Raw genomic sequence first — 25,479 nt, 5'->3', positions numbered from 1 at the left:
TCGGCTGCGGCGTCGTGGAGTGATCGGAGGAAAATGTTATCGACTTGGTCTGCAGGTCAATTATTGCGCCGTTGTCCGTCAAAAAGTCCATTCCGAGAATCACGTCGCGGGAGCAGTTAGGCAGAACGACGAACGCCGCAGGGTACGTTGTGCCGTCTATGGTGACGCGCGATGTGCACGTTCCACTTGGCGTCACGAGGTGGCCTCCTGCTGTGCGTATGTGCGGACCGTCCCATCTGGTCATAACTTTCTTCAGTTTAGACGCAAATGGTCCGCTCATTACCGAATAGTCAGCTCCCGTGTCTACGAGGGCGACTACTTCAAAGCCGTCGATGGACACCTTTACGTCAGATGCAGTCTTCCTCGAGTTCCGGGTTCGTCGGGCGTCGTATCTCTGCTTGTACGTGTTGATGGTCGGGCACTGTGCATCGTCGTTGTCGTCGTCTTCTCAACGGACGTCTCGGTCAGATCGGGTACGCGTCGCGCCGTGTAGCTGTCGTCGTGTTCGGGAGTCTCGTCAGGGTTAGGTCGGGTCGTCGGGATGAGGGCATGTCGTGAATCACTGTCTTCAGCGCGTCCTTGCGTCGTTGGAGGGTTTCCAGTTTTTCGCCGTAGAGCAACTTCACCTCCAGAAGTTGCCGCCTTTAGTTTCCCCCGCGTGGGCTGGGAGACCTTCCACGTGCGAAGTCAGCACTGCTACGGCGGTCCGGCGACTTGTACGGGTAGGGCGACGGCGAACGGTTGAAACGGGCTGGTCCACGGCTGGTGTTCGACAGGTATTCTTCAATCTCAGATGGGTGCTGGCCGGGTCGGGGGCGTGGTGCGTCGACGGAGAAACCACGTAGTCCGAGTCTCTTGTATGGGCAGCGACGGTAGATGTGGTCGGCCTCTCCGCAGTGGTAGCACAGAGGACGATTATCCGGTGTTCGCCATACGTCTGTCTTCCTTGGCGTCTGGGTTTGTGCTACCGGGGGTCGGGCGGGCGACAGTGGGCGGCGGTAGGGCGGGGCCTCTTGACGACGTACCTCTTGACGACGTGTTGGAGCAGGGCGGGGTCGGTGAACAGCCGCGGAGTACGTCATAGCTTGGGGCTCGCAGTGTACTTCGGATGCCACAGAAGTTCCCAAAGCGTTTTAGGCAAGCGACTTGGGGTTGCGGCGTCGTCCGGAAAAGTTTCCGCAGCTCCTCCCTCACTACTGCGCGGATGGTCTCGCGTAGGCTATCAGCCGGAATCCGCATGTTGTCGATGTAGTTCGCACTGGCCGCGCCAACAAAGTTCCAGTCATACTGCTTAGCCCGCATTTCGAGAGCCTTCTCAATCGTGCTGGCTTCGGCCACGAATTCAGCGATGGTTTTGGGCGGGTTGCGGACAAGTCCAGCAAACAGCTCCTCCTTCACACCGCGCATCAAGAAGCGTAACTTCTTTTCTTCCGTCATTTCGGGGTCCGCGCGGCGAAATAGTTGCTTCATCTCCTCAACGAAGATCACGACCCCTTCGTTGGGGTGTTGTGTCCGAGTTTCAAGCAAAAGCGCAGCTCGCTCTTTTCTCACAACAGTAGTGAATGTCTTCAGGAACTCCCTTTTGAAGTGAGTCCAGTCGGTCAAAGAACTCTCATGGTTCTCGAACCAAGTTCGAGCAGCATCTTCTAAGTAAAAGAAGACATGCCGGAAAGTTTCTTCGTCGTCCCACCTGTTCAAGATGCGGACGCGCTCCAGCTTCTCCAACCATTCTTCGGGGTCTTCAGCGGGGGCTCCCCGGAACGATGGCGGTTCCCGGGGCTGCTGCAGGACGATTGGCGACGTTGTTTCTTGCACCATGGTGTTGGTTGCAGCGTTCCTTTTCTTGGGCCCTTCTGGCATCAAACCGAACTCGGGTGGTAAATCTTGCAGGCGGGGGCTGGCTCTTGTTGACTTGGCGGCTTCCCGAGGTTGTAGTGGGCATGAAGGGTGCGTACCCAGCACCTCCACCAGATGTCACGAAGACAAGGACGATGCAGTTGTCTTGAATGAGAAACACGTTTATTGGAGCGAACTTGTGCTCCCCTAACAACTCAAAAGAATACAGAGGCGGCGAAGCAGCGGTCAACAAAGTGACTTGCACAGGCGAGTGGCGTCGAATCGAATGCCCCGGCGTCCGCACTGCAGGCTTTTTATCTTTTGGCGCGCGTGGTTCTCGAAACGTCGATTCGCATCGAGAACATAGTAGATCCAAGAAGATTATTCTGGGCTGTTCACGTTAGATCGGAATGCTCTCCCTATCACAACAGATAACACATGAGGCACAGAAAGAAAGAATGGAACACGCGCTTCCCTTGGCGCAGAGATAACACAGACCGGCGCAGCCGGCCGTAAAAGCAAAACACAAAATAAACAAACCCAATGTATGGTTCGCGGCAATATGACTTATGACGAAGGAGTGAACGAGGCGCACGAGGCTATCATCTTTCATTCCCGCTCTGCGCGTGGAGACTTGGTGTTTCAGGCGGGTTGCCTCCGCTGCCTTGCCGCTGAGCTTGGCCAGGGTTTCGCTGTTGCAGTTGTTCCTGCTTATTAGCATACCCAAGACCCGGATTCTTGCTACCTCGGGAATTCGCTGTCCCGACGCGGTGACGATCTTGATGCGGTCGCAGTCTCTTTGGGGGATGTTGCCCTTGCCTCTCGGCGATATGACTAAAAGCTTGGACTTACTTGGCGAGCAGACCAAGCCCGTGCCCGTGAGGTGCTGCTCGATGAACGTGACCGCCGCCTGCAGCTGGTTCTCGATATAGGCGTCGCTACCACCGGCAACCCACAAAGTGATATCGTCGGCGTAGATTGTGTGACGGACGTTCGTCTCTGCCAGCGCCTCCGCCACTCCGATCATGACGAGGTTGAATAGCAGTGGCGAGACAACTGACCCCTGCGGTGTTCCTGTGCTACCGAGCTTCTTCTCCTTGAGTTTGAGATCCCCGCGTGGAGTTCCACCATTCGATCCGCGAGGAAGTCCCTGACGTAATTGTAGCTGGCTTCGCCCATATCTAGTTTGGAGACTTGCACCAGTATACAAGAGTTTTTCACTTTATCGAAGGCGCTTTGGAGGTCCAGGCCGAGGATTACTCTGTTGTCTTGCGTGCTTCCCTTGGCGATAATTGCTTTCTTGATCTGCAGCATGGTGTCTTGCGTGCTGAGCTTGTGCCGGAAGCCGATCATTGAGTCCGGGTAAAGGCCTTCTTTCTCGAGGTAGTCCTGCCATCGGTTCGTGATCACGTGCTCCAGCACCTTGCCCACGCATGACGTGAGCGAGATGGGGCGGAGGTTGTTCGTGTCCGGTGGCTTGCCCGGTTTCGGGATCAGGATGGTTTTTGCGCATTTCCAATGGCAGGGTAGCTTGCCCGACCACCAGTACTTGTTGTAATACCGGGTTAAGGCCTTGATCAACGCGTCGTCGAGGCTCCGCAGCATCTTGTTAGTAACGAGGTCCGGACCCGCTGCCGAGCGAGTGTGGAGCTCGTGCAGCGCGGTCCGCACCTCGGCCACTGTGATGTCCCGGTCGAGCGACGCATTGGGTGACCCTCCGTACGGTGGGTGGCTCTCCGTGGGGGTAGGGGCTAGATATTTGTCCTCCAATGTCTTGATCACTGTGTCCTTGCCTTGCTGCTGTACCGTTGTATGCATGAGCCTGGCGATGCGGTCGCGCTGATGGGTCTTGGTTTTGGTTTCATCGAGCAAGTGGCGTATGAGGTTCCACGTGCAGCCTCGGTGTAACTGCCCGTCCGCCTTGTTGCATACCTCGTTCCACCGTTGCCGGCACAAGACCTTACAGTGTATAACGATGGCCCGATTTAATTCGGCCACTTTTTTGCGTAACGTGCGACTCAGTCGTTGCTTCTTCCAGCGCGCTTGGATGGAGAGAGAGAGAGAGAGAATAACCTTTATTTCGTTCCAGCATGCGGGATTCCCACCGGCCGCGCAGGGCGCGGGGTTCACCCTATCTAGCAACCACCTTTACCTCGGTGGCACCCGGGCCTAGACCTCGGGGCTAGGTTGCCCGCCTCCTATTGCTACTCGGAGTGTCCCCCTTTCGCTTTTGGAGGGCCAGCGCAGCCTCGAGCTGCCGGACGGCCCGTAATTGTTCTTCGGGATGCCCCGACCCCACACAGTGTTTCACAGGCGGCGGCAGCACGCTGTCCGTCGCCCCCCTTTTGCCACACCCCCACAGCACATGGGCCAGCGTGGCCCTGTCCAGGTTGCACAGGCTACACGTGTCGTTTTCATAGAGTTCCGGACACATGTGTTTTGCCAACGCGGGGGTGAGAACGTTTTCAGTTTGTAGCTGCCTGAGTAGTACCCCCTCCCGCCGAGTGAGATCTCGGTGTGGTGGGGGGAATACCCGGCGGCGTTCGCGATACCATTCGAGGATTTCCCTGTACCTGATCAAGGCCAAGCGTTCCATCCAAACCAGCGCTTGGATGGAACGCTTGGCCTTGATCAGGTGGGCCAGGCGGCTGTCCATGGCGACGACCTCCTCGTTCGTTTCGATCGTCTTGGTGGCCGATTGCGCAGCTTCGCGGAGCTCGGCGGTCCACTCGCCTATGTCTTTAATAGCGGGACGTTCCTTGGGCTGGTTCTGGCGGAAACTGTCCCAGTACGTCCAGTTCTGTTAGGTGGTGTTACCCCGGAGCTGGCCGGGTATCGTGATTTCCACAATGTAGTGGTCGCTCCCCAGGTCGACTCCCGTGTTCTCCCACGTGATATTTTCCAAAGGATCGTTCTTCACATAAGTAAGATCTAGTGTTGTATCTCGTGCTACGGAGTTGCCAATCCTGGTGGAGTTGGCTGGGTCCGTGATGAGAGCGCAGTTACTGTCTAGAGCGCTTTGCAACAAATATCTTCCTTTGATCGAGTCGCGGACGTATCCCCATGCCGTGTGCGGCGTGTTAAGTCCCCGCCGATCACGAGCATGCTGCCTTTGGCACGCGGGCTTGCTTGATGAAACAGTGAACGAAGCTTCTGAAGTGAGTGCCTGGGGTTACTGTAGATGTTGAACAGGAATAGGCTGTCCTTGCGTTGCTTGCTCGGGATAATTTCAATGAAGGTGTATTGGGCTTTGACTCTTCCTTTCTCGACTTTATGTTCCACGAAGGTGAGCCCTTTGCGGACAAGGGTGCACACACCCCGTCCCTCTGCGGGACTGATGTGTGCTTTGTACCCGGGAAGCGATGGGGCCTTCGTGACCGTTTCTTGGAGCATAATTACATCCGGTTTCTTGTTGACCGCTGCTAGGTGCTGTTGTAACACCGCCCTATTGTTGTCGTAGCTGTGGCAATTCCACTGCCAGACCGTAAGGTCTGACCGTGGCTTTACTGTTGTTGCTGTGTGGTTGGCGGCCATGATTGGGCTAGTGTAAAGGGCTGTTGCTGCTCCTGGGTATAAGGATGATTCGTGAACATTGGTGCGAACGTCGGGTGTCTCACTATTGGGAGTAACGTCTGTTCGATGAATTCGAATTTGGCTTGAACTTTCTGGAAGGATGTGCCGATTAGTTGCTCGAGTTTACCGAGCCGTGCATCGGTCGCTGCAATAAGCGCCTCCAATTTTGTGAATCGGGCGTCTATTCGGGCTTCGAGTCTTGCCTCTAACTGGGCGATTTCACTTCCCGTGCCGATCGACTCGAGCGTGCGCTTCTTGGGCGCTGGCTCGGCCGCCGTTTCTTCTTGGAATTCGTCTGTCGACATTTCTGTTTCAGGTATAGTTTGCGGTGCTGGCGTCTCAGTCTGCGGTGCTGTAGATGTAGCAGCCGGGGCCGGCGCGGCCATGATCACGGAGTTTGTATTGGTGGCTGGTCTTGGTGCTAGGAGCATTTTTCCTATTTCTGTAATTTCTTTGGTCAGGTTGTTGATCGAGGTTTCAAGCTCGGTGTTTCGCTTTCGCAGTGATTCGTTCGTTGCTTTCAACGACTCGTTTGTTGCCTTGAGGCGATCCATTTCTTCGTTGTTGTTATGTCTCCTAGGTGGCGGTGCATTCGGCATGCTCCTGCTGCTGTTAGCGCTGCTGCTGCCGTTCATCGCCACGTCAGCCCAGCTCACGCGATCGCTTGATGGCGACCTTTAGCGGCTGCTGCTCCGCTTGCTCTTGTCACAGCTGCTTTTTCTTCTTGATGAGTCACGGCTGCGGGACGGAGTCCGCGATGCGCTTGGTGAACGTGGCCTTCCCAGCCGCGGGAACGAGCCTGCCGAGGGTAGCTGTTGCTCCTCGGCGTTGCGACGCTCCCATCGTCGGCGGCGAACAACGTACGGTCTTGTACTTGCCCTTGCAAAAGCGGTCGCCCGTTGGGTGCCCGCCTCCGCACAGCTTGCACTCGGGGGTACAGCGATGATCCTCCTTGGGGTTGGTAGCGCCGCATGTGAGGCATGTGCGGATGTTCGGCGTGGGGCACACGTCGCGCCGGTGGCCGACCTTGCCGCACCCTCTGCACACTTCGATCTGCTTTCTGTATAAGCTGCATGGGATCAGGGCTACGCCGTAGCGCCCGAACCGCGGAACCTTGGCGCCTTGAAACACTACGACTACCGTCGATATGCTGCCGATGCGTTTGGCTCCTACTGCAAGCGGGTTGCGATCGTTCACAATGTTTCGGTCTATTTCGTTGGCGCTCTCCTCTCGGTATGCCACGTATCACGCCCTTCACAGTGTCGTGGGGTGCCGTACGGTAAGCGCCAACCTTGTGAACCCTGCCTTGTACTTTAATCGACTGGATTCTGGCATATTTCGCCGCTCTCTCTTCGCTAGGAGTGCTTACAACCATGATATTCTGCTGGGTGTTCGGGCATATCGTATCTTGAGTTCCCGCCACGTTCTCGATTCCTGCCGCCGCCACGATGGCTGCTGCCACGTTGGTAGTACCGGCCTTGAGAATATCAAGACCACCTCTCGGTCTCACTACAACCTTGATTTCTTCCGCTGGCATGGCGTAGAAATTTTCCTTTCTGATGTCCAATTTCTCTGCCCTGTGCATCTCTAACGACGTTTTAGCTTCCATTATTTCTATTTATTTGTTTCTATTTGTCTTGCTTCTTTTTTGGTTACCTTGTCTGTCTTTTCGGCTCTGTTCTTTCCGTATTTCATTGTTAGCCTTAAAGTCTTCCTTAGCCACTGCGTGTCCACGCTTTTCATATATAGGTACCTAAAACTTTAGCTGTCCACCTGCGTTGATCCATTGCTCTCAACGTCACCTCAAAACGTATTTTACTCTGAGCTGCTCGAACTTCAAACGACGCCCAGCCCATATCTCCCTGCACTGTTTCGTTAGCTGTTCTACCATGCGCTCCTCAGGTCAAACGTCCTACCGTTCTCTGGTTCACTTCAAGGCACGAAAAAGCGCCTGATTTAAACAGAGTACTGCATTCACAAATGTGGGGCCAGGAACCATTACTCTTTTCCACATTCCTCTCACTACTTAATATTTGTTATACCCCCCCCCCCAGCTACCGTACTTACCCGATTCTAACGCGCCCCCGATTCTAACGCGCACCCGATTTTCCTGTCTAAAAAACCGAAAAAACTTGCACCTCCGATTGTAACGCGCACGAAACTTGAGCAAGAAAAACGAATTCGAGAGAAACGGGCGATTTATTTCCCGAAGTAATCTCACTCATCTCACTCCTCGTCGCTCTCCGCTGGCCATCTCGTCCTCGGTGTCGTCAAGCGCGTTCGCGATGCCACTTCTGAACGAACGTTCAACCATGGTCGATGGGATCGTGGCCCACGCCTCGCACGCCCATCCCGCGGGTTTCTCCAGAGGCGCACGCTTCAGCCGACCGCTCGTTTTGAACGCGTGAGAGCCGCTTCTGCCACTGCTGTTATCAAGCGCGCAAGTAGAACGATTTGACGATTTGTGTGAACGCCGACAGAAAAGCCTCGGCGCCTATGCTTTCGGCGCCGAAAAACATGGAGGAAGTAAAATCGTTTCTAGAAGCTTTGGCGCCATCTTGAGATGTCGATGGCGATGGGTGGGACGAAATTTCCGCTGTTTCGGCAGTTTCGGTTTCGTATCCGATTCTAACGCGCATGCGATTTTTCGGCATATTTTTAAGGAAAAACATTTCGCGTTAGAATCGGGTAAATACTGTATATGCGCTTCATTATAGCTGCGTTGCGCTTTCTTTTATTCTTAAGTTGCTTCCTCTCTCTCTCCCTTTCTCTTTTTCTCTCTCGTCATCATAACGACAGCAACAACCACAACAAAAGTTATACTAACAAACAGAATACTAATAACGATCGTCGTCGTCATACTGCTACTATTACTACTACTACTACTAATAATAATAATAATAATAATTACCACCATTTGGAAATTATTATACATGGTATTCACTGAAAAGTTTTGCGGTCAATTTCTGCGCTTGGCAAAGCTGAGCGCTGCGGCGTCTTTATCGCACGTCGAAACATGAAGAAGCGGTAGAGGAGTAATATACAACTTCCACACCCATGCAGGATTACTTTGTTTCACAGCCCTTCATACTCATAATGTAGTGGGTCGACGGCCAACTATTTTAGCGCAGGCCGGAAAAGAAAGCTTCCAAAAGAAGCTAAAAAGCGTTATTATTACATCCCTAATTGTGTTTTATTACACCGTGTTACAGCTCTTAGTCTTTTATTTGTTTACTGTAAGAGAGTAAGTAGAAGTAGAAAAAAAGAAACGGAAGCCATCGGACAGCGTTATTTGGACGAAATGCGTGAACAAGAAACTAGGTGGCGAACGCCATTCAAAACAGCGATGAAACAACCTTTATGTGGGATTATTTTGTGACGAAGTAATCTCTGAGTGCTAGCACATCCTACCTAGATGGACAAGCCCCCATTCATAGCAACCCTTGAAAAAAAAAATAATGTTTAAATTCGCCCGTCGAGAACCGCCGTTGTTCGCCCATGCGCACGGGCGCTAGCGAAGGCCACGGCGAGAAAGGCTTTCGAAAAGGCCAGCCATGCCGAATGGCGTCACGCCGGCCAACATGGCCGCGCCCAGAACGCCGCGCTGTAAACGGTCTATAGCGTGGTTAACACAACGACAAGGGAGGACGACAGGACAAGCGATCAGTGGCGCCTGTAGCGCGGCGGAGAGCTTGTCCAGTCGTCTTTTAGGGCCGAAGCGCCTTAGGACCTCTTTTAGATGCGACTGCATCTCATTCACTCGCCTTGTCCATGCACCGTCGTCGGCGTCGTTGTCGTCCGCCCCTCCCCCATTCTCCTCGCCGTGCGAGCTGCGCTCTCCGCCGCTCACCCCCTCTCATCTCCGATGCCTCTCTCTCGCGAGGGGCATTGGATTGGATTCGAATGGATTGGCTTGGCTTCGCTTGGCTTGGATTGGATTGGATAGGATTGGATTGGATTCGATTTGGATTGGATTGGATTAAAGTGGATTGTGTTGGATTGTGTTGCGTCATAGCCGCGGCAGACGCACTGGCGCCGGCGCGTCCCCTCACCCTTATGCGCGCTATAAAACGCGGTGCCTGCGCCGCTCCGCTCCATCGTTCCAGCGCCGTTCCTCCGCTGTCCAACGCTGCAACGTGAACAATTTAACTTGCCGACAATGTGCTTTTAAGAAGTTTTGTCGATTCGATGGGATTGGATTGAACTGGATTGGATTAAATTGAATTGTATGGGATTGGATTGGATTGGAATTGTATATTCTGTACACACGCGTTGTCACTCATTTGCATGCGCGAGTGGGCAAAGCCACGGGTTATATACGGTAAGAACGATCCCCAGTGCTTCGCCCACTCGTCATGATTCACTTCGTGGAGATGCGTGAATTTTCCGTCTTTGTTCTTTGCGCTATACGAGAGAGAGGAACAACACTTATTTGCCGAACATGGTTTGCTACATTACAATTTAACTTGCCCGACAATGTGCTTTACAGAAGTTTTGTCACCCCATTAACAATCATCATTATCATCGTCATCGTCGGCGGCGGCGGCGGCCGCGGCGTCATCATCATCTTTCGCGTAGTGACCGTGTTCGTACGTTCCCCTCTGCGTTTACTGCCGCCTTGTGCGTTCATTCCTTCCTCTGCGACAATGACGAGCTCCTCGCTGAGCATCGAGCGGCCCCAGCGCAAAAGCCGTCTGGCGCCGCTACGCCCTGCGCCCGTGGCCCCGCAGATGAGCGTGCCCTGCCCGGCTTTCCTGGCCGCCGAGGGCGTGTTCGTGACCCTGGCCACGCTTGTCGTCTTCGGAGGCGGCATCCTCTTCCAGAAGCTCGGCTATGCCAGGGACACATCGGACCCGTGTCTCACCGACGGATGCCGAAGGGCGCTCGCCGACCTCAATGCGGCGGCGGCTCCTGAAGGACGGTGAGCAAGTCGACGGCCGCTCGTGCTTTCTCTCCAGTGCATACAAGGAGGCTGAAGCCAATTCCAAAATATTGCCTGACTACCGTCCGAGAACAAAACCCACTAAAAGCATCCACTAGCCCTTATGTAGTGCCGAGACGGTTACGGGACCGAAAGGCCCAAAGAGAGACCTGCGCTCTCGTTGAAAAAGTAAATGCAAATGGACGGTTTATTCAAAATGGCGTCCTCTTTTGTAACTTCGGCGTAGCGCCCTGGTGGTAAGCCTCGGAAGCGCTGAGATCCAAAAACCTCAATAGTACACCTTATAACCGACATGTGTGATTAACCCAGAAAATTCGTAATGTTGCGAGTTCTTTCAGGTTTACTTAGCAATTAAGCTGAATGTTTAAAGTAACCTGGCCAATTTCACTAGACTCCCTTTTGATTTTTCCCTAATGCCTCCCCGTTTCGTGGTTTCGTGCGGAAATTCCCACCCATGCACCGCTCCCGAGCCCCTTGATTGAGTTAGGAGTAGATTAGAACCAGCTAAAGTTAGATTAGGTTAGAACTGTGTACACAATTCGCCCAACTTCCCGAGTAGCGCGCGACTAGCGCGCCCTTCGGGGAAATCTTCGCTTCTGTAGCTTCGCGTCTCGGGCTTTGTATCACTTTCATTCGGGATCGAATGGACCCCGAGAATCCCCGTGGAGCTCTGTATATCGCACTTTATCCTAGTAGATCACTGACAACTGCTGCTGAAAGGAAGTTGATTGGGCTTGAAGGATAGCAGCAGTTTCTAAAAGCGGGAAAAAAGCTTGCCCCTGGCGCCATGTCCAACCATCCCTCATGCCTTCCCGCATTATTTCACATCATCGCTTTGTTTCCCGCGCGCGCAGCGACTGCGAAGCAGTCACCATCAAGAAAAGAAACAGAGCACGCCCGCATGAAATCGATGAGGCAGGCGACCTAAACCGACAAGCTGTCTTTGTTGCTGGTCAGTCACCACACACATGGAGGATGCACATGCTTTCGCAACACTGTGTCCTGATTCGGCTACTGCTTAGCAATGTGACACCGCCGGAACCAATCTCACTTCTGCCGCTGGCTGTGGATAAGTAGCAGATATTGTTCTGTAAGAAGCCGTGCCTCTATAAATCTTGTAATCCACACTTGAATGCCAGGGGCAAACACGTGATCGAAATTATAACTCCGGAAACACCTACCTTCTTTGGTGTTTAAGGGGCCCTGAAGCACTTCCCATAAACGCTTTCACCCTTTGCTTCCTTCCTGAAAGCGCTGCGAAAGCTCTATTTAGTTATTTCCAGTTCAAAGCGGCCCTGCCTGATTTTCTCGCTGCAGTGATTTGCTCGCTCCAGCTTCCGCTTTGCTTCGCGGAAAAGCTTTTACTGGCCATTGGATGCGTTTAATGTCGCAACTGAAAGGAAGCCGACAAAGGTCAAATGATGTTCTTTGAGCACTCAAACGATGCCAAAACCAGAAACGACAAGCTCTTGAGAAAGTTTTTCAATTATCTGATCGGCATAGAGGAGTAATTTTTTTATTCAGGATTGTTTCCACAGATGGTATCCGTGAGAGGGCAGAGGCATAGTCGGAATGCTAAAAAAACTCTCTGCGCCCCTACAGTTTAGCGTAGAAGGTAATACAGAACAACGTATTCTCAAGCACGTAACAAAAGACACGCGACACATAGTGCTTGGAATAGAACATTCAAACATTTAACCTAACGTTGAATAGAACTTAAAAGATACTTTTAGAAACCGAATCGATGCCATATCATGCACAAATACAAGAAGTACATTACAAGTACGTAACAAAGGCACGGGTTACATGGCATTTAAAATGAAATAAAACAACCAGATTCATACATTTAAAATATACGCAAATGCCCCACAATGCGCAGATTTTGGTAGATACACAAGGCACATTGCAAGCAAATTAATAATCACAGTTCTATCCCGGTGAATACACAACACCATTTTCAACCACAAACCTTCTGCATGCACCTTTGCAACTTTGAAAAGACTGATTAAAATCAACGCATATATATCCCCTGTTCAACATGCTAAGGGTCTCAAATTGTAACGTCTGCATACCGTAATTTGTTCGTGTTTCAGGCAGGCTGTGCTTAGGATATATTTCGGCTGTGCTTAGGATATTATCGGCTGAGGCAATGTGGAACGGCGCATTGCAAATACTGACTGGTGCTTCTAGAATACGTTCTGAAAGCATTTTATATTTTAAAGTAAGGTTCAAAAATGTGTTTAGGGGTTTTTTAGGCTAAGCATCCTGTTTGGCAGTGATCATGTGCCGATTGAAGCACGTGCTCAAAAAAAGCTGCCATATACGCTTATTTTTTTGTGTCCAGGCTACTCTGCAGCGTTTGCAGAGAAACGCTGCAGTAACTAAGTTCCATTAATTCCCTTCTGTTACTGCTTGTGACTTCACATAATGCAGTTGTGGATATGTATAGGGTGGCGATAGTGTTTTAGATGCGACGGAATCTCATTCACTCGCCTTGTCCCTCCATACGGCGTTGTCGTTGTCCGTCCACACCCCTCCCCCATTCTCCTCGCCGCGCGAGCTGCGCTCTCCGCCGCTCACCCCCTCTCCTCTCCGATAGCGAAAAAGGGGCATTGGATTGCATTGGCTTGGCTTGGCTTGGCTTGGATTGGATTGGATTAGATTTGAATTGGATTGGATTGGATTGGATTGGATTGGATTGGATTTGGATTGGATTGGATTAAAGTGGATTGTGTTGCGTCATAGCCGCGCCACGTTGCGTCATAGCCGCGGCAGGGGGTTCATGGCACGTTTCAAGCGATGGGACAATCAACCTAACGGAAACAACAACGGAACCCACTATGCGTCGCATCTACACAGGGGTTCCCGCGAGGAAAGGTGGGAGTAATTTTTACGCTTTTTATTCAAATGGCGGTTTTGGCTCCTAAGCTAAACTTTTGCTGTAGGCACGTTGCTCTCTATAGATGCCGCTGTGGCCGCTCCATTTTGAATTTTAAATCTGACTGCAGTGTACGCTGGGGCTTCGGCGGATTCTTGACGATTTACCTGCCACCACCCTTTAATTCATCCTCGCCACCTCCGACGCCTCTTTCACAAGTTTTCTACCCCTCGCACCACCGAGGCCTCGTTCACAAGTTGTGAAATCGGCTTATAACGGTGCTAGAGCGGTCATCAGCTGTGGCACTATTAACTCCCTATCAGCTGTTGCACTATTCACTCTCGTTCGCTCGGTTGAGGAAAAGCGGGAATTGAAGGAGCGTCGACGTGCACAGAAGCGCGAATAGTCGCAAAAAAAAAAAAAAAACTTGGGCCATCTCCACTGACGTGAAACCTAGGAAGGGGCGAGGCATGCAGTGTATAAGTGTATTCAAAGTTTGTGAGTCTCTTGCCACACGGCGCGAGATGATTCGGCGCAGGAGAAGCGCCGGTTAAAGGAGCAATCGCGCGCTTGCTGAGGCGGTGGCGCCCTCTCTTGATTTGAACCGGATTTAAGCAATTGAATGAGATACAAACTGGCTGTAATTTTGCCCAAGGCGATGAAAAAGTTGGGCCGTAGAGGTATACAGGCTGGCTGTAAAGGTCTCATGTCTTAGAAGCACGAAGCGTTCTAGTGCGTGGCGCCGGAAAACGAGCGTCCCAGGTGTGTTGTTTTAGTACCCGCTGCGTTCTAGCGCGAGGCGTTGGAAAGCGAGTGTCTCGGTGTTCTAGTAGCGTGACTACAAGAGACGACGACAGGAGACACCGAAGGCGCGAGGCCCTAAGGTGCTTCGCCCCTATAACAACAGAAAGCCACTGCTGCAAAACCTGCAGCCACCGCCTTTGCCGCCTCACGTTCCACCTCGTCGACTAACTTCAAATCCTTTCCGGATGAAGAGCAACTTGCCTTCTTGGAACACCGACGTGAGCCAATAACGATAATATATAAATTCACTGTACCAAAACCAACTATAGCTGCGGCCTCTTTTATGTTTACTTCTTCAAGGGCTCCTGGAGTAACGTTTTGACCGGTGTTTTTCCCGAACAGCTCAATGAAGGGCTTCGGGAACAACGTTATGGCCGGCGTCTTTCACGTATAAGCACGCATACATCGGTTGCTGCTTTTGAGTTCATTGGGGGGGGGGGGAAGGGGAGAGGTTGGGGTGCACGCGTAACCCTGGCTTTACGCGCTCACCCTTGCCATACCCGCTCTGCTGCGAGGACATTGTGAGGATCTGACTGCTGTCCTCGGTGGTCGAGCGGTTTCAATTTGTGTGTTACACAGACAGTAGCATGCCTACAGCGCAGATGGAAAACGGAAAGCTCCATGTTCATCCCCTAGAATATAACTGTAGTACTTCCAAGTTTCATTCTGCGGCTAATTAGCTAGAATGTATGCTCAATCGCAACTCAGAAACAAACACTTGCTGTTTCGGGCACTTCTTGGCCTGCGTCCAGCTTCGCTGCTCATCCTTGTTCACAGAGTGAAAAGGAACTGATGTTGAGTTCAGAGCACTTTAAGGGTTCGCCTTGTCGTCGTAGCTCAGTCGCTGGGCCCAAGCAGAGCCACACTGCGTTCCGTCGTAGCGGCTGTTGGCGTGGCGTAACCCGGGGGCTTCGAAAGCCAAGCGGTTTATATAGTCATAAGCGTTCGAAACGGCGCAGAAACTTGGAGGCTCGCTAAGAGGGTTCAACTTAAATTGAGGACGACTCAGCGCGCAATTGAACGGAAGATGATAGGTGCATTGAGGGACAAGAAGAGAGCGGAGTGGGTCAAGGAACAAAGGCGTGTTAAGGACACATTACTAGAAATTAGGAAGAAGAAATGGACGTGGGCAGGGCATGTAATGCGAAGGCAAGATAACCGTTGGTCATTAAGGGTGACGGAGTGGATCCCTAGACAAGGCAAGCGTTGCAGGGGGCGGCAGAAAGTTAGATGGGCAGATGACGTCAAGACGTTTTCGGGGATAAATTGGTCGCCGTTAGCGCAGGACCGGGGTAATTGGAGATACATGGGAGAGGCATTTGCCCTGCAGTGGGCGTAGATAGGCTGGTGGTGATGATGGTGATGAAGCGTTCGAAACTCGTAAAACGCTGGCGCTTGTCATACATGTCCGCGTTGTTCAGCGCAGAGAAAAATGTAGGTACATTTGAGGCAAAATATACGTAATTAACCATCAGGTCCCGCGTTCATTTAGCTCGGAACGCTCTCAGAGTTGGTTTTTACGATAGTCAGCAAAAAAAAAAAAGTGGCAGTGCAACGCTCGTACGAGCGGGAGGAACAGCAAGCACAAAAAGAACAGAACTCGCGCTGGCGCAGTTTCAGGCAGGGAGCGCGCGAGCACTCCGGAGGCGGGAAATTCGAATTGCATTGGGTGGTAGCAGTGAACGGATAAAAGCGCTACAGCCCATTATGGCGAATCACTGCTCTGCACTTCCGGTAGCTTTCACGTTGAGTGTAATGGCTTTAATTTTTTTTTTTAATTTTCAGCCTTACTGGCCGGCTACAAAATCTGCCACTGACGTCTTCCGATATTCACTGCTTAAACAAACCATAATCTTCGTCACTTTTATTATAAGGCCGTTACACTATATGAATTCTTTTTGTGGGTGTCGGTGGCGTGATGCTTCAAAGTGGATGCCGGTAAATTAACCAGGGGGGTAACAGTTACGTAGGCTGAGTTAGGTGTATAGAGACAGGGACGAACAAGTGTTCTTTCCTATAAAAAAAATCGGCCACCTTAGCAATTGGGATGCGAGGACTGAGGAAACAGCGAAGCTGGAGGACTTCACAAGCTTTAACTTGGCTTCTCTTTGGCCTCCCCTTTCTTAAGAGAAGATGGTTTAAAAACGACGCTTTCTCTATGCACACTGAGTTAAATCAAAGTTCACAATTTATCCTTCTAAAGTCCAAAATCCGAACTGCCAAAGTCTGAAGCCAAAGTCTGAAGACTTTGGGTCTGTAGCGCCAACGCGCGCGCTACGGACCCAAAGGAAATGCGGTACGCCCCGAAAACGATGATAGCGCGATACAATAAAACTGCGGTTGATTCCTCTGTTATAGGAATCGGTAAAACATGAACGTGAAATGTGCAGCGAGATCTGCAGCTGTGCATGATTTGTGGGTGGGCGGCTGATTTGTGGGTGGGCTAGGGGAGCGACGTTCTGCTGGCGGGTCGTTTTGCCAAAGGTGTACTGGCGTCATTTTTGTGACGGATATGACGTCAGTGAAATCTTGGTCTATCGCGGCGTAAAGCCCTTTCGTGATAAAATATAAAACCCGAAAACGAACCCGAAGTATAACGCACTCTTTAGTACTAAAGGTTGCTTTCCCGCAAGAAGACCCTGTGTGCAGGGGTGCACCCTTTACAGGCCGCTGAATTAGTTGTACTGGCGTCACTTCCGTGACGTATATGACGTAACTAAAGTCTTCGTAAATCCCGGAATAAATCACTTCCGTGTTAAAAACGATGATAGCGCTATCTGATAGACGCCGGTTTCTTAATTCGGGGAACCCAGGTTCGATTCCAAGTACGGGAAGCGTTTTTTTTTTTTTCTTGAGGCGCGCCCTCCCAATACCTGCTCGTTGGCTCGTTGCCTCCTCGCGACCTTCCCTCACATTTTTTGGCCAGGCAGTTTCCCTCTCCACTTCGCCGAGCGGAATTTCCTTTTAACAATCCGCACGAACAGAAGAAAGCCTAAATAGCCCCCCAGTTAAAAAATGCCAAGTACATCACCATAATGTTTAAAACAGGGCTGCGGCTCGGACGGCCAACGTCAGTGCAACGTGCCAAATGAGGCGCACTGCAGTGGAGGGCGACGGATAACTCTTAGAGCCTAGGGATCTTCAGTACGTGCAAAAATACCGACGCTCACGCGTTTCCGTTTTGCGGCTCCGTCACAAAAACAGCCGATTCGGCCATAGTCGAACCGGCCTCCTTATGGTCAGCCGCGGAATGCCCTAGCCGCTGATCCACCGTGCATGGTCGTTTTTTAGATGCGACGGCATCTCATTCACTCGCCTTGTCCCTCCATACGGCGTTGTCGTTGTCCGTCCACACCCCTCCCCCATTCTCCTCGCCGCGTGAGCTGCGCTCTCCGCCGCTCACCCCCTCTCCTCTCCGATAGCGAACACTCTCTCGCGAGCGGCATTGGATTGGATTGGATTGGATTGGATTGGATTAAAGTGGATTGTGTTGGATTGTGTTGCGTCATAGCCGCGGCAGGGGGTTCACGGCACGTTTCACGCGATGGGAGAATCAACCTAACGGAAACAACAACGGAACCCCCTATGCGTCGCATCTACACAGGGGTTCCCGCGAGGGCAGGTGGGAGTAATTTTTCTCACCTTTTTGGCGTTTCCCGTTTTACAAAACAACTTCCGCTGCCGAGAGGGATGTATTCGAAATACCTGAAGTGCAATCTACCGATAGGGGCAAACCTAGCCACTGTTTAAACTTTAAAGTTTAATTTCGTTGCATTTGACTTTATTTTCACATAAAGCATACGTGAAAGGTCAGAAAAACTAACTGGACCTGTAACTAACGCTAGTGGCTCCAGTGTAGCGATACAAGGCATTGTAACGAGGTATACGGAACGGAAGCAGCGAAAACATTGCGAAACATAGAACGTCTCAGACTTACTCAGAATTACCCCTAAAGGCGCTTTCAACATTTCCAAGCTCTTGCTAGGTAGGACATGAAATGCGGCTGTCTTTTTCAAGATACTTTATTTATGGAAGCGTGGCATCTAAGACGCTTCAAACTAGCTTAAAAAAAAAGAAAAGGCTGAAAATTCGGTCCTCGCGTCTATAGCAAGATGTTACGTATTAGGATTTTGTGCACCGAGGTAGTTAATTAGAGGACGGCGAAGCAAGATATCTTTCCGGCAGACTTTGGACCTCTCATCGTGAAGACCTTGCTGCACTGGCGTAAACTTTTCACTGCCTATAGATCCTTCCTTACGGCCAGCAATTACATCTCATCAGTGGCCGAATACCTTGGTGCTGTTAGAATGGGTGCTCTTTTATCGTTTCGGAGGCTAAGCTCTCCGAAACTAACGGTTTTGCAGACCGATTCACAGCGCTCGTTACCTTAATTAGGCCTTATCTACGAATTCAGGGTGAAATCCTTGGTAAATACAAGCATAATGAGTTTGTTCATCAAGAATCGATCACCGTAGAAAAACAGAGCATTGAAATCGGCTCGGCTAGATTAGTTAACCGTACATGCTGTAATTGTCTAGGAATGCGTGATTATATGTGTTTGTTTATATATTACATTGAATAATATTTGATATTCGCTTCGACTGGAGTGAATATTCAAGACATCTGAATACTCGCAAGTAACGAACAGCGAAGCTTAGACTAATATTGCTTCCTAAAACGCATATTCGGGGCGCGTTATCTATCCAAGGCAAGCCCAACCCCGCCATGCTGTTATTGTCTGTGGGAATGCGTGAATATATGTGTTCAGTTATATTTCATTAAGTAATAATTAATATTTGCTTTGACTGCAGTGAATATTCAAGAAATCTGAATATTCGCAACCAACAAGCAGCGAAGCTTAGGGTTATATTGCTTCCTAAAACGCGTATTCGGGGCGCTTTGCCTATCCGAGGCAAGCCCAAGCCCGCCATGCATTATTTTGATGATGTCCTCCTTGCGTCTGTTTCATACTCTGGGGCACTGCCGCGAAACGGGAGCTAAACAAAGCAAAGACCCAATGACAAAGTGCGCATGCGCATTGAGAGCATGACGACCTTTCGGGTGCGAATGAAGGCGAAAAGCAAAAACGCCCGTGTGTACGAGATTTCGGCGCACGATAAAGATCCCCAGGTGGTCAAAATTAATCCGGAGCCCTCCACTACGGCGCGCCTCATCGCCTGCGTTGCGTCGGCGCGTTAAACCCCACAATCAATCAATCAATCAATCAATCGGGTGCGAATGAACAGCGTGATGGCGAAAATGTCAGTGAAGAGAATTTGACCGGAGTATTAACTGTAGCTGCACCGAGCAGTTTAGCCCATGTAAATCATTGTTTGACTATTTAGCGGGCTCTAGAGATCCTTCATGCACAGGTCGTAAAGAAGGGATGCATGACACAGTGTCCTGTTGCTGTTTGTTGCGCATGAAGGACATCTAAATACAAAATAATCCACCAGTCAACACTCGTCAAGGGCTCTAGAGCCTTCGTTTTGTCAAAAGCGAAAAACATCACTCACCGTCCGTGGGAGGTGTTTTGGCCAACCTAAAGAAAATACAAGTAGATGTAGTAGACGTGAAGGACAAGTAATGATGATAATGCCGATGGTGACGCGTCGGGCCTTATGTGCGCACAACGTTAGACATAATTTCAGTGATGACGGCAATTATTCCACAACGCAGCACATTTCTGCACCATTGTGTCATTGGTAAAGGGAGTACGGTAGGAGCAGGATCAACCATGGCGGCCTTTCTCGAGAAGCGGCATCATTTCCTACTCTTCATTCAATGCATAACTTGGTTAGAAGAATATAAAAGCAATTTTGGTGTTATGTTTATCCAGCCTGACAGCAACAGCCCAATCGGGATCTAAAAGCTTTCTTCTTGCCAAATGTTGGGAGCGGGATTGTAACCGAGGTGCCGGACGAGTACTCATATACTCAGGGCTTTTTGCTCTCAGCAGATGCCACCGCGAAGCGCGAACATAGGTAAGCGAAGTTGCAATGCGGGGAATTGTCGACCTACGTACGCGTATATACTTCTCGCTGGAGACAACTAAACATGCAATGAAAAATTGGCCGCGTATCGGCTCACTTCATTGCAAATGCCGCAAGTCGTCTGCCGCTCCTGCCAAGTAAAAGCCTCCACTCTCTTTCCAGCTCACCACTCATGCTGTTCCTCTCCCACTTCGCTCTTCCTACGAGAAACACGCTAAAGATTCGCTCAATTCAATCCAAATTTCCTGCGTCCCGTTGCTCCACGCTGGGTGCCTCGATGCCAGCGCCACCGTTCCGCGGAGACGCGCCTGAATCGAGGCACCCGACTCTATGCCATCTAAAGTCACTGGTGACTACTACACGGGCGTTGCACGCGCCATCGACTGGAACGTTTCGTTACTGTTGCCTTTTGACTTCTTGCAATGCCGCCGGGACGACTAGTGTCGCGGGCGACCGCTTTTGTATTTTTCTGGGCGTATTTTTCTTTTAATCAAGCATCCATGTGTGTTTTAATAAAGAAACACAGGAAATATCACCTATGTATTGATGTTTTGCCGCAGATATGCGCAATATTTTGTTTTTGCTCAGAAATGTTGGCGAGTATGAATATTGCCACCAGATTTAGATGTCAAATGGATGTGCCTATATAAACGGCTCGTTCAGCGTCTGCCTTAATTTGGCCGAGCGGCTGAATCAAAGGACGGACGGACGGACAGACAGACAGACAGACAGACAGACAGACAGACAGACAGACAGACAGACAGACAGACAGACAGACAGACAGACAGACAGACGGACGGACGGACGGACGGACGGACGGACGGACAGGCAGGCAGGCAGGCAGGCAGGCGGGCGGACGGGTGAGCGGGCGGACAGACACACAGACAGACAGACGGATGGACAGACAGACAGACAGACAGACAGACAGACAGACAGACAGACAGACAGACAGACAGACGGGCGGACGGAAGGACGGCCGGCCAGACAGACAGACAGACAGACAGACAGACAGACAGACAGACAGACAGACAGACAGACAGATGAACGGATGGACGGATGGACGGACGCACCAAAATTTCTGCGTTCAAGTGGCCCAAGAAAGACTATCGTTTTTAAAAGTGTAGCCTAAGTTTAGAAGTGGCTTGAAGCGTGGTTCGAGGTTTTTCTCTTTAGAGTCTGCACATGACCTGCATATATCGAAACAGTAATTCACCAGAACTGTGGATTTGTGGAATGTTATGGGACGTACTGCTCTTTTTTGTAGTTAAAATGTAACGTTAAGGTACGTTTTATTCGTGAATGCCTAAGATTTCAGCAATAGAGAAAAATAGAACTTTCAACGTGGACAAATCAACGCACATTCTAGTTCTTAATAAGTATAACACAGACGCTAATTATAAGCACATGTCTTTATGTGAATTTCTAAGTTTAAATTATTACCGGAGTCCTTCTAAATCATTGAAGGACTCGGGTAATACCTAAGCATTCGATTCTAGCTATGTTTCTGATTATAAGTTATCAAGCTTAAAGTTTTGCTTCGTAAAGGCAGAAGAAGTAATTTACTTTTAATGATACTAAGGGCCAGTTGATTGGCTCTGAAGCAATATTGCCGCGGTGTTGTTCATTCTTAATAACAGTTTAAAATCCAGATAACTTGCATTTCTTGTTAAAATTATGACGGTATCATCGGCGTATGATCCCGCTTTCCAGTACAGACACTGCTTATTAAGGCAGATTTTTCACTGTTCATTTAGAGAATGGTATCGATCCCTGATAAACATTCTATTCTAGCATACAACCTGCTGTGAAAATGTACATCAATGAATGGTATCAAAAGTAACTGCTGGCAGGAAGAACACAATCTTTGATTCCTTAGTGAAGTACGTAAAAGTGTTATAAGACAGCTTTTTTACCTTTCCTCCCAAACCCACTTCAACGTATTACCTGCAAATCATGCATGGGTTGAATATGCAATTAGTAATCCAAGAATCGTTCTATCCATATAATCAGAAGAGTTATAAAATGCTAATCATAATAATGTAACATTGATTATCACAGCCATGTCGTTACCCTTTGGTGTGGTGCTTCAGGATAACGGTTTGAGTATACGATCCACTTCAGACTACTCTCGCTGTTTCTGCGGTACAGAATTTCAGCCTCCCCATGCACCCCCTCCCCTTTTGCGCTGTCACCTCCACTACTACTTATTTATATCCTCGGCTAAAGGCGCTGTCAAGATAGGCAGGCTTCGCAGAGTACGAAAAAGGTAATGAATATACACGCAGAAGATTCCTGCTATATCGCTCGGTGGAGTTCGTGTTTATCGATCAAACCCGGAAGCTGTTGCTGTTTTTAGCTATCTTTATTTTTTTTTAATTCTCTGCTACAGGGTCTCTGGCGCGGCCATTCTATGACATCCACTATGTTTGGTGTGCGATAAGCTTTAGAGAGAAGGCCGTTTCTTTGCTAGCCCTCATGCCAGAAGTGCGTGCACCAATGCGGGCAAGGCTTGATAAGAGCCTAACTCAGACAGACGCTCCAGTGAACGCTTTGACCAATTTCGACTCGGATGGATGGAAAGGCTAGCCAACTGAAACTGCTTTTTCCCCTCTACGTCAATTCTTTGATCAAGTCAGCGTGTGTAGGGCCCCACATAAGTCCTACGTGGAAGATACTCCTGTCGGTGGACTCGTTGTGTTTGAACTCTGGGGGTAAGTGGAAAGAAAGGTGGAGGAAAATATCAAAGGCGCGATGTTTCGTACAAGATCCGCATCGAGGTTTTACGCGGAGATCGTTCAAGTGTGAGAACCCAAGTTTCTTCGGCGAAGTGGGGGTTTGCTAGAGCCTACTGAAGTCCTATGATGCAGACACTGTGGCGTTTTTATTTTTCGCTTTTGCAGCGTGAGCTACACTGGCCGAGGTTGAGAAGTTTCGCGTGGCTCCTGGAGAGTCGTGCTGCGCATGAACGAGGAGCAGTGACGTCTCACGGCGCACAGCTGGCGCGCCGGAGCCACCGCCGCCGCTATTGAGTTGGTTTGGATTGGATCGGATTGGATTGGAAATCGTTTTAGCAGCAGTAAGCATGATAATGAGCTAATCCTAGACAACCAGGAAACCTAAGAATAACCAGCTGAACCTTAGCTCACGCTACGTATAACCTGGCATAGCCGAGTTAAGCCATTGCTCATTTTTTTACTACGCCTCCGTAGATTGAGCTTGCACAGCCAAGATTCGATGTCGTTCGCAGCAAAGAGAGCAGCAGCACTGCTCACATTTCGCATATGGTCGACTGCCCGCAGTCGTTGGTGTCAGCTGTGTCACGAAAAAATGTGCGCGATATTAGATTACTCGCGAAAAGTAGACTGAGAAGGACAAACGCCATTTCTCGTTTATAAACTATGGGCACTGCTCGGTAACACAATGACGGCGACAATATAATGGTACAGTTAAGCACAGTGAGGTGTGAGTTGGCACAATTTGTCTGTCAAACGGCTGTTCAGCGCTCCGCCTTAGCAGTGACTTTCCGACTGGACCAAACAAGATATTTAAGGGTAGGTCCCTTCGAGTTAAACTTTCTTTATTTACTTAGTTTTATATTGATCTGGGGTAAAACATAAAAAACAGCCCCTCTTATGCAAGGCGTAAATGCATCACGGGGAGATATCTTCTGAAAAACGTGTGTTAGAAGTTCTAAAAATAAGGACATCAGAAAACACATTTCTTTTTATACTCCCGAATTTGTTCAAGAGACAAAACAAACAAGAACATACCTAATACACTGCCAAGTTTCACAATACGCGGGCACTAGAAATAATGTTGCATTATATTGCATTAGCTAAATGTAGATATCTAATGATGTTTTTCTTAGCAAACATTCTCACCGATGAAAGTAATGGAAGCACTGAAGATTTTGGGAAGGGCCACGCGAATCAGTTCATTGTACATACGTATGCATTCATATACGGTATATTCTAAAGCATTACCCTTTCAATAGGTGTGCAACATTGTAACTCTCAAGTTGGCGAACATATTCAGTTCTACAAAAAGGAATCTGCCAGTGCTTTCATTTCCTAACCATATACGTGGGAAGGTCGATTTTTAGGTGCAACGGCTCTTAAACATATGTTCAATATTATCAATCAATGCTTTGTACCAGATAGCCACGTTATATTCATACAGCTTATGAATCAGAAACGAGTTACAACATTTTAATACTACCGCGTATATGCGAAAATTGCGGCGCTTGTTGTATGGCGAACACCCTCCTTTAGTAAGAGGTATAATTTCTGTGATTTAGTGCACGTTGTGGAACCTTGCATACAAAAGCAGTAAATAAATGGGGCATGGAAAATACTTTGTAAAATGGGTTTTAAAGAAGCACGCGAAGAAAGGTCGGGAATTTTGCAAGAATGGCTGCGAACCTTGACGCAGAGAGAATAAAGTAATTGACACGCGCATGCAAATACGTATTCTTTGAAAGAAACTTTTTACTATGCCTGCAGCTCTAATGCCCGAACCACCAATTAAGTATACATATTGATGACCAGCATACATACCCCTTCGGGTTTGGGGGGGGGGGGGGGGGGGGAGGGTGGCAGCTTTTGTTTTGATGAGAAAAGAACTTAACTTGCTCGATATTTGCAATGCCTAAAGTTTTTCGTTATTTTCACGCTGTAGCGAACGTGCGTCCTTGCCTTACAAAGTACACCGGTATCATGAGCGCAGATTGCGGGTTTGGGATTTTCACCAATTATAGTAATAACTTCTATATAAAGGCAACTAATAATGAGCCTAAGGCGCTACCTTGTGGCACGCCTGTTATGGAATGACGAAACACACTCCTCGATTGTGAATAACCCTTGCCGGTGCTGTATGACTTTAATGGTTCGAGAGCTAAGCCGCCATTGCAGAATAATAGATCAAGGTTCTTCGGAAGTGTGTTGGATTATTTGTGCAACCTAAGGAATTTCAGAAGTCGATGAGTACCCCTGTGCATATGTATTTGTTGTCAAATGCCTCAAGAGTTATTTCTTTACGGGCAGGCAGAGCAGTTTATGTCGACTTCCCTTAAAAAATGGTGCACTTGGATGAACACCGAAATTTCCGATTGGTAAAAAATGTATAGTCTTTTTCTGCTAATTCTGGAGTAAATCTGGCAGAATGTAGATAGGTCTACAGCTAGGCATGCCCGGTTCATTTCTTGCTTTTAAAAAATAGCTTTAGATTTTCGCATGCATTTACGAAATTTTCCTGCAAGAAGAGAGAGTTTATTCACGCAAGAAAGCGTGGCCGCTATGACGTTTAGAATATGTGGTTGGTGTAACTTGAATGTTGCATCGACACGCGCTCAACTCTTATTAAATAAAAAATAAACTTCGTATAATTTGTTTTTATCCGTCGGCTCCATAAATGTGTTGCGATTGTTCGAGTAGACAGCTGAAACAGGATGATTA

The 25,479-nt window shown here is 49.5% G+C and overlaps 1 protein-coding gene across 1 annotated transcript in view; it reads left to right on the top strand.

The window, feature by feature from the left end:
* The first annotated feature begins 10,030 nt into the window (after positions 1-10,030).
* The window catches only part of LOC144180364 (uncharacterized), a 56,122-nt gene continuing 40,673 nt past the window's right edge, over positions 10,031-25,479 (top strand). Inside the window, exon 1 of the mRNA XM_077708726.1 lies at positions 10,031-10,330. Coding sequence (XP_077564852.1) covers positions 10,056-10,330 — 275 coding nt within the window. The 5' untranslated portion in view covers positions 10,031-10,055. The remainder of the gene's footprint in view (positions 10,331-25,479) is intronic.

Source organism: Haemaphysalis longicornis, unplaced genomic scaffold, assembly GCF_048455015.1.
Source record: "Haemaphysalis longicornis isolate Haplotype H1 unplaced genomic scaffold, Haemaphysalis longicornis Haplotype H1 scaffold_4, whole genome shotgun sequence".
Classification (NCBI taxonomy): Eukaryota; Metazoa; Arthropoda; class Arachnida; order Ixodida; family Ixodidae; genus Haemaphysalis; species Haemaphysalis longicornis.
The sequence above is the reverse complement of the archived record's forward strand: the minus strand, read 5'-3'. Positions and strand labels throughout refer to the sequence as shown.